The sequence below is a fragment of the Strix aluco genome, chromosome 15 (assembly GCF_031877795.1).
Source record: "Strix aluco isolate bStrAlu1 chromosome 15, bStrAlu1.hap1, whole genome shotgun sequence".
NCBI classification, from domain to species: Eukaryota; Metazoa; Chordata; class Aves; order Strigiformes; family Strigidae; genus Strix; species Strix aluco.
In genome coordinates, this window is record NC_133945.1 from 18,054,874 (window position 1) to 18,067,521 (window position 12,648).

The 12,648-nt window shown below is 41.6% G+C and overlaps 1 protein-coding gene across 3 annotated transcripts in view; it reads right to left on the reverse strand.

Moving 5' to 3' along the window:
- The window catches only part of LOC141930055 (4-aminobutyrate aminotransferase, mitochondrial), a 57,995-nt gene that overhangs the window by 4,069 nt on the left and 41,278 nt on the right, over positions 1 to 12,648 (reverse strand). For all 3 annotated transcript variants that reach the window (XM_074840357.1, XM_074840359.1, XM_074840358.1), the window contains exons 7-14: positions 8,273 to 8,353; positions 7,667 to 7,759; positions 7,232 to 7,294; positions 5,483 to 5,546; positions 4,645 to 4,793; positions 2,983 to 3,120; positions 1,485 to 1,652; positions 632 to 778 (exon numbers count right to left, since the gene is read on the reverse strand). In XM_074840357.1, coding sequence (XP_074696458.1) covers positions 632 to 778; positions 1,485 to 1,652; positions 2,983 to 3,120; positions 4,645 to 4,793; positions 5,483 to 5,546; positions 7,232 to 7,294; positions 7,667 to 7,759; positions 8,273 to 8,353 — 903 coding nt within the window. The remainder of the gene's footprint in view (positions 1 to 631; positions 779 to 1,484; positions 1,653 to 2,982; positions 3,121 to 4,644; positions 4,794 to 5,482; positions 5,547 to 7,231; positions 7,295 to 7,666; positions 7,760 to 8,272; positions 8,354 to 12,648) is intronic.

A 12,648-nucleotide genomic window follows, 5' to 3' on the forward strand; every position in this document is an offset into this window, starting at 1 on the left:
CCTCCACAAAGTATGAGTAATACAATTTGTTGTGTTCTCCTGCCTGCTATGCCTTGAGATTGTGGAGAGAGCAGAGACTGTGTGTGGGTTTATCCTGCACAAAATGCCTTTTGGGAGGCAAGCATCTGCAAGCCTACTCTTAAATGCCTGTCTGACTTTCCTTCTCATGTGCAGCTCCGTAGTTGAAGCTGTGAGGAATTTCCCTTAGTCAAGGGAAAGCTACAGTTTTCTTGTTTCAACAGCCCAGTGGAATTGTAACAAAATATGAAGGCACTTTCCTTTAAAAAGAACTTTTGGGCGAATGAAATACTAGCTACTTGTGGTAACAGAGACTTCTAGCAAAATTTAACTAGCTGCAGTTCATACCTTCAAATATTTTGGGGGGTCACCCTTTATATTGCATTAAGGTACATTAAACCAGCATTCTTAAGTCAGTAAAAGAAAGTGTTCTTCAATTCCAATGGGACACAGTTATTCAAGGCTTGCATAGAAGTACCTAAACCAGCAAGTTATGATTATGGTTTAGTCCCCAGCTGGAGTTCCTCAGTCCAAGTATTTAAACTGGATGAGGTCAGATCCTACCTGATGAGCAAATTTCCCCTTCTTATCTATAATCCTTCCAGATGTTTACCTGTAAATCCAGCAGCCCAGTCAGTAGTGCTTTCCCAGCATGGGTTGCATTGTTTAGAAGGTCTTCTCTTTTAATAACCTTAATGACTTCAGCAAGCATAAGGTTCTTGGATGGATCTCCAAGCCAGGTATTAAAAATCCGATAGGGCTTGGGAAAGCATGGGAAGAGAGTTGTGGAACATGTTAGCAGACAAACCACTATAATAAAGAAAAGCAAGCCATCAAACCAGTAATGCAAACTGGTGTATGAAAAAGCATGCACTGATCTCACCAACCCCCTTTTTTTGTTGTAAGAGCAAAATACAGCTGCCCTGCTGAGCACAAACAAAGGGCAACTACTTCATGCTACAAATTTAGTGCATTCTGCCTTGCTGCTCTGACATCTCACTGAAACACGGCAACAGATGACATGGAAACCACCATCATCTATACAGGTTTTACATTCGAGCTTTATGTTCTCCCCCTTAATTTTTTTTTTCATTTATTACATCTGTCATTAATGTGAAGAAGAAATCTTGCTGACAGAATCTGTAATTCTGACATACAAGCTCTAAAGATACCAAGTTGTCCTACGGAAAAAGGTGTCAGTGGTTGGATTTTGTACTGAGGGTCAGTTCATTAGGCGAAACCCAGTTCTCCACTCCCACCAGCTTTATGACCTTTGTGACTGACAGCAACTGGAGTAACAGTGAAGAAGTGACAACAACTCTTGTGTAAGCACGAATCAAGTATCTATGAACTGGCAGCTCCATCTGGCTGAACCTGCATTACCGAAGGAAAGCTCTTCCATGGACATGACAGTTCCTCATGGGTCACCAACTAACACAGAGTTCAAGTTTCATTGAAAATCTTACAGCATTTGGCCTGAACTCCTCTTTGTGGAAAAATCCTCCTGTCATCATCTTCTTACTGAATGTCACGACATCAGCTGGGTCATCCAGGCCCCAGTGTTCATGTGCCCAGAATTTTCCTGTGCAGCCACCTCCTGTCTGCACCTCATCCACCAAGAACGCACAGCCATGCTGCAGAGACAGATGTAAGGAGCAGGGAATGTGAGCCCTCATTTCCAAAACAAAAATACCTCTCTTAGTGAACAGATAAATACAAGCCAATTACATGCACCACCCCTCCTTCCTCTCCCTTCACTGCTCCAGATCTCCCCTCCTCAACCCCCATACCAATACCACTGACTGCGCATTAGATTTCACAGTGAAAAATTCAGCTATTTTTTCAGAAAGGTGCTAGAAATGTATTTTCTACCTAAATTCACAAAGCATGGTTTTTATATAGTCTTCAACATTTTTACAGATACCTAAAAACATCTGGGAGGAGTCTAGGTGGGATTTTCAAAGCCCCTGAGGAAAGTAGAACATCATTTCTAGGAGTTTTGTTAGTTTTAAATAAGCAGTGTCTGTCTTCAATCTGAGTCAGGCATTTGTGGCACAAAGGCAATACCAGCAAGCATGACCTGTTCAGTCTAGGGGCCTAAAATGATCCTGGAGGAGCCGCCTTTTCAGATGAGTCTGCTGAAAGAGCTACTCATTTTAGCTGGCAACATGGTTTTGTTATGTGAAGGACTATTTTGTTGAAACTTTCGGACAGGGAGATCAAGCTATACCATGATACTGTAATTAAAAACGATTGGTAAGTACTTTTGGCAGCATCTTGTTTTAGACAAGGCAAACCTTTTCATTTCACTTTTACTGTATCACGCTTGCACGAGCAGCTGTTAACAATGGGAAAAGCTGCTTTTTCTCATGGCAGAACAGTTTTCCAAATGTCACCTGCGTGCTTCTCTGCAAGCACACAAATGTTTTGAGGGTGAAAAAAGCACAGAGCAGGTCTTATGGAGGGTCATCACTTCTAAACGGGTAACTTCACATTCCAAGTATCAAGACATCTGTCCTTTTCATCGTTTCACTGGAACATCAGCACTACAGTTGGACTCAATTTGTGTTTCAGCTTTTTTTTTTTACAATTAAAAACAAGTATTTCAACAAAAAATTACCCTTTTCCAAACCTGCCTCTTTGTTTGAACCCCCTCAACAAATTGGTATTATCATTTAAAGAACACTACTGCAAAATCCATAGTTAATGAATCAGAGTAATTTCTCTCTCAGGCATCAGAAGATTTATTGGACTGAGGAGACAACTAGGCGTGCATTGAATGGAAAATACTGTGCTGACAGGGGATTGCTTGTATCTGAATACATGTACGTGACTACCCCAGCTGCTACTAAGGAGGCCTGTGAAGCTCTCAAAGTGCCTGGGGCAGGGGGAAGGCCTTTGGAGACACCAGGAAGTATTTGCATGTTTAGCTACCACTGAGTAAACAGTGAAATATTTTATTACCTTTCTGGCAATGTCTCGTAGCTTTCTGAAGAAGTCGTCTGAAGCATGGTTGTCCCCACCCTCTGACTGTATTGGTTCTATAATGATTCCAGCCACAATCTTCTTCTTTTTCCTGTACTTTACAATCAGGTCTTCCACCTATAAATCAAACATTTATGGTACATTCTCCCTTCAGGACACTTGCATATTTCCTCCCAAAAAGATTAAATCTCAGCTACAGAACTTCAACTTTTCACAGACATTCCTGGCTATAAAGGTGTCAGGAAGCGCAAGGAATTAACAAGTACTTTCTCCTGCATTTAACATTGCCCTCTTGTTCCTGAATAATGCCTAAGTCATACCCTAAACACATTATAACTACTTGCACATTTACCTACAATGGTGTGAAAGCTCTAGCAAATTTCAGCTGTAAGTATGGTGGAAAGCACTGTAGCTTACTATGCCTTTGCTGTCATTCCACCTAAGCAATACAGAAGAAAACAGATTTTGTGTCAGAAAACAAAACTCAGCTAATGTATTAAGGTAATCCAGTAAATTTGCTTTTTCTAGTCACCCACTTGAGATACTTTAAAATTAATCAGATGAAATAGTGCAGAAATCCTGTTGCTGATAAGGGGCTCACAAGAGAAGTTTTAATTACCCTTGTAGTGCCAGTTGCTGCGATTAGTAGTGTCATTTGTACCTGAAATACCCCTCACAGCTTTCAGGACCCACAACCCGTGTAGGCTGTATAAAGCACGGGTTTCCAAAGGGTGCCAGTAAGCCAATGCACAGACTTTCACAGAACCTTCAGCTTTTTATGCTTCAGGTCTGTGGATTGATTTTTTGCATCACAATTCCCTCACCCCAGGCTATTGTGGAGCAAACCCAGGGAAGCGATTTGCTAAGCATTTTTGTTTTCTCTGAGGTTAGGCAGGTTTGAGTAGGAAGTCCCTTGGATCCAGCTCTGCGCAGCCATCCAGGGTGCTGCTGTGCTCCGTCCAGCACACCACGGCCCCCTCCTCTGCAGTTGGTTATGATGCTCCGAACCCTGCACTGCTTCAGTTCCAGTCACAGGACACACCATGCCTTGCTCCCCACCACCGTCTCAGCAGTGAGCCCTTGCAAGTGACAGATCCTGGATCCCACCGAGCCCAACAGGAAGTCTCATGGTTCTGGTACCTGGAGACAGTTTTCCTCCCTTAAACTGTTCTGCCCACCTTTCCTTTCTCCTGGGCCAGGGAAGGCACAGAGTCCCTGCCCACTCACTCCCCGCAGCCACAGGCAGGATCAGAGCTTTATGGCAGAAGGCTACCCCAGAAAAGCTGCAAAACCTGAAATAGCATTACAGGTTCTCTTTGCAGAGGATTATACACACTGTGCTCTCTCTTAGTCCATGTCCCTTTGCAAGATCTGGCAGACAAGTTCACTGTGATATAACGAACTTCTCTTGAATGTGAAATTTCACTTTGGTATGATTCATGTAGACCTGTAATTCACAGTAAGCTGGCTGTTCTGAAAGGCAGGGACAAACTTCTGACCGTAAACAACAGTGAATGCTGTTTTAATCACATGCTGTTCCAATCCCTGAAAACACTGCTTTAGTGAAAAGCAGCTAATCCTACTAACACTATTCATTATTTCAAACCAAAGCCAACAGAAAGCTGCCAGCAAATTTTTTACCTCCTCTAAACAGCGGGCTTCTTCCTGTTGATTCTCTTTCACAAAGTCTTCCAGAGGATACTTTAGCCTTGGAAATGGAGCAATAGGCCAGTCCAGCGATGGAATGTCTAATTTGTGAACTGCTTTAGAGTGAGTTGTAGCTAAGCAACCTAAACCCAGAAAAGCAAAAATTGAAATAATACTCGTCTAGTAACAATACAGGAAAAAAACTATGAAGTGGTGAAAAATTGCCTGTCACCAGGACTGTAGAATTCTCTTAACTGCTCTATGTTCTTACTTTATTTTCTGCAATACTGGGTAATTGGATTTCGTCAGGCTTAAGTGGATTGCTCTAGCTTTTAAGCATCAGTTTCCACATGCACTGTTCCAGGAGAACAGGGGAACCTCTGTCAATCGAAAGAGGTTGCTCAGACAAGATGGGTTTCACCTGTCCAAAGCTGCTCACAAAGCTCAGAATTGCAGCACTCTTGGGTAACATGTTTAGAAGAGGATTGAGCCAATATGAAATGGTAAAAATGAGTGACATCTTGTTTGCATATTGTGGTGATTTTACCCCAGGAGTTAGATTTTTACTAGCATAGACAGGAAACCTTGGATTCAGAATGAAAGTAAGAGACCTTCTGAGAATATATTTTTAAAAAATGTAAAATGAATTCCCACTGTCACTCAATACTGGTGGGGCTTCCAAGGCAAACCTTCAATAAACCTACAGCTGCTCCACTGGTACCATTTGTCTAAGGAAAAAACCACTTTTCAGAAACTCCAGTGAGAAGACCGTTACTGCTGCAGCCGAGAGGAGGGAAAGCAAGGGATGTGTTGCCGGCAGTGCTTTTCTTACCCAGGGTCCTTCCGTGGAAGCCGCCCATGAAGGAGAGCATGGCGTAGTCGGGGCAGCCGGGGGGCTGCAAGCAGAGCAGACAGCGGGCAGTCAGCGTGCGGCGCGCGGCAGGCGGCCCTGCCGCCACCCCGCCACGAGCCCACGGCCAGAGCACAGCGGGGTGGCTGCTCCAAGCTGCTGCCTCTCGCAGCATGCTGGTCGCTTTCCTCTCCAACCATCAGGCACCACAAATTGTTACATTTACCCATTTAAACAAATACATTTGCCATCCCCTAAGAACTGCCTAAAATACATCATTAATGCTAATGAATACTTGGCAATTTATACCGTATCATAGTATCACTCCACACATGAGCTCACACAAGGGCTGATCATTGAGTACGATCAGCCCCTTTTTGTACAAACTCGGAGCACATGTGTAGGGGGTGGCCGTGCCCAGGTGCGGCACCAGGGGCTGTGGTGCAGCACTGGGGGCTCTGTGAGGAGAGCCAGGGCTGCCCATGACAGACACCCCGTGTGTTTCTGATGGGTCACTGTACCAAGGATGAGCAGGAACCATGACAAAAGACATGCAAACTGTAAACTATCTGGAATTTAATAAAAGGATATACTTGGGGTAAGACCCCACCCTGTCTAAAAACACAAATTCTCTTTCTTTATGCCTCTCTCTTATCCTGCAAGTGAGAGAGGACTGTCACCACTTACTCCATTTACACCTTTAGTCTTGTACCCTACACTCAGCTACAGTGTGACTGAATTCTGGAGGATCCCCCCCAAAAGGGGGATGGAGTTGCCTTCTCAAATCTGTCCCCTCCCCCAACTGTACAAAGAACTCAGACAATTAGCTCAAAGAGGAATCCTACTGTTTAGATAGCTGAACTTGGACAAAAAGTGATCATTAGTTTTACAAGTCTTTGGTCATCTTATAAATTTCCTGCTCCTTCAGGTCACGATGTGCCATCCTCTTATTTGTGGTGTCACAGCCATCTGTCTGACCATGCTGTAAGCATCACCTCAGAACTTAGAAAATAATTCTGAAGACAAACAAAACAAAACAACCCTATAAGAACCCTCCTCATTTTTAAAGCCAAATGAGTTCTTTAATCCCATGTGAATGAATTGAATGCTCATCACTACAGAAGTACCAAAGATCAGGCTGGGACCAGCAGGTTATTAATTTCTAACATGTTTATCTCAAAGAAGAGATAAAATATTCTGTTTTCTGCTATTGTTGTATGTTAAGATTTGTGACTGGCAAGAGGAAGACCACCTCAACTGAAGGTGAATAGGACTTCAGAGGTTTATCAGCTGCATCTCAATTTCCTCATCCTGCCTGTTGTTAACATTTAGTTGGACAAATTTTAACCAACCCCTTGATCAGTTCTAAGCCATAAAATCACAACTTCTGAAAAAAAAAAAAAATCAGAAGGTCTGTTGTTATTATTTGTAAACTTTTCCATGTGTTAATGATCTCCATGGACCCATCCATCATATGGACCCCTCTCTAGCAAATGATATGTCAAGAAAAAAAGGGAGATCTTCCCAAGAGTCACAATCTGGGAAGGATGCAAAAGAATACAAGCAGCAGGTCTTGATATATGCTGGGAGCAGTTTGTATTTCACCATTTCCTAAATTTACAAAACCAAGATTCCACTGCAGAGACAGTAAAGCCAATTTTTCCTCCCAATCTTCCCTTATAAACCCAAGCCAATGGCACATCTGTAGGTGTGGTAAAGAACAAATGTTACCTGGTTAATCATGCAAGATTCCAGTTCCTCTTTTGTGACATTATTATGGCCCCTCTCCTTGTTCTGGGAAAAAAAACCAACACAACCCAACAGATCATTTTCCTGTAATTGTAACCAATTCATTTATGGCCGAACCACAAATTAGTAATGCTGGTATTCTAAATTAGAGCCTGACTGTGGCTCTTACGTACTGACTGCAATCTGAATTTTACTTCCTTTTCTTTATAATTTCTAGTGTTGTGTCAATATAAAGTGAAAGCTTAGATGAAGACTTTTTAATAAAGATTTTATACTAGGTTGAATATAAATAACATCATACAAGACAACCTCCAAGCCTTACTTTGTTTTACAGTAACACTTCTGATGATGAACAAATACTCATTTCTACATCTAAATCTAAAAAAAAAAATTAAAAAATCTTAGTATTTTACTCACTCTGTACCACATAAATATTGCTTTAAAGGCATTTTCATTAGAGCAGGATCCGCAAGACATGGTGATCACTTGTGGCAGGCCCTTAGGAGCCACCTGTCAATGAAGACAGAAAATTACTCCAAAATATTAAGCACAAGTATAGTGCAAAGTGATGATAATACTGATCAGTCCTTAACATCATCAGCTTCAGTGTAAGGGAGACTGGCCGTGCCTAGGATGAAGAAAGCCAATTTCAACTGCAGATGAGAAGACTCAACTCAGTTTCTGTCCCAAGGATCTTCAAATTTAAATCAAGACAAACAGAAGCCACTCATTCCACTATCTCTTATGAAAGCACAGTGAACAGAAGTTAGTGAAAATGCATTTTCTCATCAGTTCCTGAACCCAGAATGAAAGAGGCAGTATCTGTGTAGAGCAGACATGTCACCCTTGCACATTCAGCTGTCAAGTTAGGGAAAAAAGTTCAATCTCATTACTTGCAGCGGGGAGGCAGGAGGACAAACACCTAATCCATAATGTTCCCTATTAAAATCCCTAACATCCTTTGATGTGCCCATGTCCCTAAACACAGAACATGGTAACTCGTCACTCCTATCTCAAACTTACTGATAACAGAGATTCCTTCAGTCTTTCTGCAAAGTTCTCTGGAGGTAAAATCCCTAGGGCAGGTCTGTTGATAAAAGTGCTCTACAAAGACAAAGGAAGAAAAATTGTTAGATTTTACCATCACATGAAAAATATCATCTTGATATCAAGGCAGTTACATTTTATTCTAATTACAAATACCAGCCAGAAATTTGTAATCATGGCACAAGGAGCTTTAAAACCAGGGAATAATATTCATGTCTTAGAATATGTTTTTCTGTCTAATCCTTAATACTTTATTCTTGCAGAACACCTTAGAAAAAGTGCATGCTAACTGGCACTGACACTTCCTCTTCGATATTGCCATTTTAGTTGCTCAATTTTCCTTATACACAGGAAATACACTTTAATATCTTAATTACTTGCCTTCAGTTTGAGTAGCTAAATCTAAATTCAATAAAGATAGCAGCACTTTCTTCCTTACTGAGTTTCAAGACAGACTATTTCAGAACGCTGTGGTTGTAAACATCCTCCAGATACTATTACGATGGGGTTTGGGGGAACAAGGCAAAGGTAAACTTAAAGGATAAGGGCTACATCTGAGAAAGATAACACACATGCAAGGATCAGCAACAGAATGCTACAATAAAATAGATTTCTGACAAAAAAACTTGTGCACACAGGCATGCTGTCTTCCTTCTAGACTCCCCTGGCATGTACAGTAATGGGCAGTGCAGCAAGGAAACCAGTGAGAAGCTACCCTGCATGTTACTACCTCACTACTCAGCAACATGCATTTAATCAAGCTCAAGAACATTGACTATGATATATCCAGAGATGTTGGTGAAATTCCTTTTCAACCATGAACTGTTTTCATGAAGCTTGCTGATTTGCAGGTAAATATTTCCTGTTCTAGGGCCTTCAGTTTGTACTGTCACCCTTCTCAGTGTCTCCTGAATTATAGGTACATTCTTCATTGTGCATTACAACAGCAGATTCCTAGCTTCCCAGTTTTCTCCTTTCCATTTCCTGATAGAGGTCTGACATGAACCAAGAGCCACTCATGCGGAAATAGTCTGGGGATGCAATGCGATGCGATCTCCTAACCTGAATTCCACAGCCTTCTGGGAAGCTACCTGGCTGAACTCCTGTCTGCTTTCCAGATTCCTTTCTCCAACCATTCCCCTTCCCTGGCTGTCAGCAGAGCTGAGCCTATGCTGCTGCAAGAGCCTTGGTAATCCCAGAAGTGACTACAAGAATGCAGCCTCCCCATACCTGTGTGGAGGTTGCTGAGAAGATGGAGCCATGCTCCAGGCTCTTCAAAGGGAAGATGAGAAGCAATGGGCATAAATCAAAACACAAGAGGTACTGATTTGGGTATAAGGAAAAGCTTTTTCACCAAGGGAACAGCAAAGCAGTGGAACAGGTTGCCCAAAGAGGTCGTGCAGCCTCCCTCCCTGGAGGTTTTCAACACCCCAGAGAAAGCCCTGAGCAACCTGGTCTGATCTCACAGCTGACCCTCTCCGAGCAAGAGGCTGGGCAAGAGACCACCTGAGCTCCCTTCCAACTTCAGCGGTCCCATCGGTCCTATGAACTGGCCACACCAGGATTCACACCGTTGAGAAAGGTAATTTTGGTGTCAGTGAACAGCAGCTGGTGGGAAAGTTGAGCCTGCTGCCCACCCAGGTGTTTCTAATGAGCAGCTCTGGAAAACCCCCCCTCAGTCTCCCCAGTCCATGTTTATGCGATTAATTTAAATTAAGTGTCATGGATTAAAATTGATTCATCATTGCTCTTAGTCTTTGTAGGTAATCTTATTTGATTCACAATATGCTACTTTTAATTTTAAATTAAATTTGCTCAGAAAATGACAAGCTCAATAAATTTGACAACTGCGAGGCACCATTATTTGCTTTTTTGCTTGTTTGGTTGTTGTTTTTATAGTTGTTGTAACAAGTCATCATTGAAATCAAAGGCTGAGCTTTGATGACTTAAGTCTTTATGGGTCTCCAGAGGGGACAGACTGCCTCCCCCAAAACATTCGTATTTTCAGTACAACTCAAGCTTGCACATTTATCAGCATCCTTCCATCTTTTTCCTCAATACAAGTACTCATTTATTCAGATGTGTGGACCACAGCAAGAGGTGTGAGGGGTCACACTGGACCTGGAAGAACACTTAATCAGAATTCTTAGGGAAAACCAAATTTCACACAAGATATAACAGAGTATAAGATAGGACTTTGTAACTTGTACAAGTGTGTTATTTCCAAAACAATGTTTGTTTCAACAGACCCAAACTTAAAAAAAAAACCTAAGTAAGGATGTTACTGACAGATTAACACAGTTTTTGTTTAGTATATATGAGAAATCTTACTTATATCAGTTTAGAAGTAAATTTTCATATAAAGTTAGAGATACAAGACCGTAAATTTGTTGTGAATTTGATTATGCACTGTCACAGTCAATTGACATTTGCCATTAAGCAGAAAAGTGTATTTTTCCTTTGTTGTTAATGAGATACTCAGTACTGAGAAAAACAGAACATTGACATCAAGCTGCTATGGTCTCAAATGAACAGATGCATATTCTGTTCTTTATAGCTGGCTATAAAGAGGGTACATGGAGCATCACAAACCAACCAAACAAAAAAATCCCTACAAGAAAACACTGATCCCATCGTTAACATTAAACAAGGGCCCTACTTCAGTGTGTATTACTCAAAAAAAGTACTTTCACAATAAAGCTGGCACTTTATCTGCAGTCAGACCCCAGCACACACTCCTGTCTGCTGTGAGGTTTGCACAAGTCCTGGCTCTTCACAGCTCTCTGGCCTTCACAGTGCAAAACTGACATCCTACCTGCACCGTGCCCAGGCCAAAGCCTGACAGAAATCCCAAGTGCACAGTCAGGTGCAGACTAATAGGGTTAGTGCCACCCTCTCCTCTGAATTAGTGCAGGTTTCAGAAATCAGAACAGGGTACCAGAAACATCTGCGATGCTTGTATCTGGGACAGATGGGGCCTGGTTGCACCACTCATTTTGGATTCTGGAGGCAGGTCCTTTTACTGCAGGCTTCTAGCTGGCAGCCTGTTAACTTCCCTTTTCCAGTGGACAAATTAGCAACTGCCACCAAAAAAAAGGTTTTTTGGTTTTGTTTTGTTGTTGGTTTTGGGGTTTGGGGGGCGTGTTTGTTTGTTTTTTAAATCTGACTTTGCCTACTGCTGCATTATAATGAAGGTATTGTTACCTCCTCAGAAATCATTTTTATGAGTTAATATAAGTATTTAGAAATATTAGTGCTTCTGTAATATCTGGATCTGCCTTTGAGAACTCCAGCATTTCTAGCCCTGGTGATTTTTTAAAAAACTTTAAGTATTTTAGCTCTGGGGAAGGCAGAATTTCTCATCCTGAAGAAATGAGGACTCCATAAAGCAAATCAGCTCAGAGAACTCAAAACTTCTTTGACATGCTGGCTCAGGATTTACACTGCTGGAGTGAGCCAGCAGGCTCTTTTGGAAGGGAAACGCAGGTATGAGAGGGAACTGGCCCACACCTGAGCTATGCCCTTGCAGGCAACAGGGACACCCACTACTAGTTTGCAGAAACAGTGGCTCAAGTCACTGAAGACAGTACAACCAACAGGGATCTACTGATGTGCAGTCAAAAGCCAGTGAGCACAGTTTATTCATGTACTATACACATGAACTATTGTGCCAAAAGAAAAGTTAACAGTTTTAGAAATTGCACAAAATCATTATGGAATCCAAAACAACTGGCCAAGCAGTGAAAAAAATGAAGCTTTGAAATAGAATGCAACTTCATTTCAACAATTTCCATCATTTGATCCAGTTTATTTCCAATCACTATCAGTATACTGCTAGGGAAAAGAGGAAGATACTTCATTTAAGAAGCATATACTCTGTTTTGAAATAATCCTGTTGCTCTAGTCTAATGATTTTAATTTTTCAAGGACATTGTCAGTGGTTTAGTCAACTCTGTACTTAAGAGATGGGAACCAGCCACTACCTACCCCCTGCCAAAAATCCCAAACAAACGCACCCACAGCATTCCAGATTTAGAGCACCATTTTCATATTCAGAAGATTATATTCTCTCTCAAGGACTGTGCTTGCTTTCACGCTCAAAAATCTTCACTCAAGAACGCTGCTACAATGGTTAATTGGAAACACTGTGCTTGAACTATGATTTAAAACTGGATGCAAACATATCAAGTGCTTGCATCACCTGAATGTTTACTTCTTGTAAAGCTTCACAGAGGTTTTGGTGTCGTCTTAAATATTACCAAGCTCTTTTCATCTAGTGAGAAATAAAGAAAGCAGATCCTACCATACTTTAAATTGAGTCATTAAGCATCCATTATCAGTTTAAGAAAAAA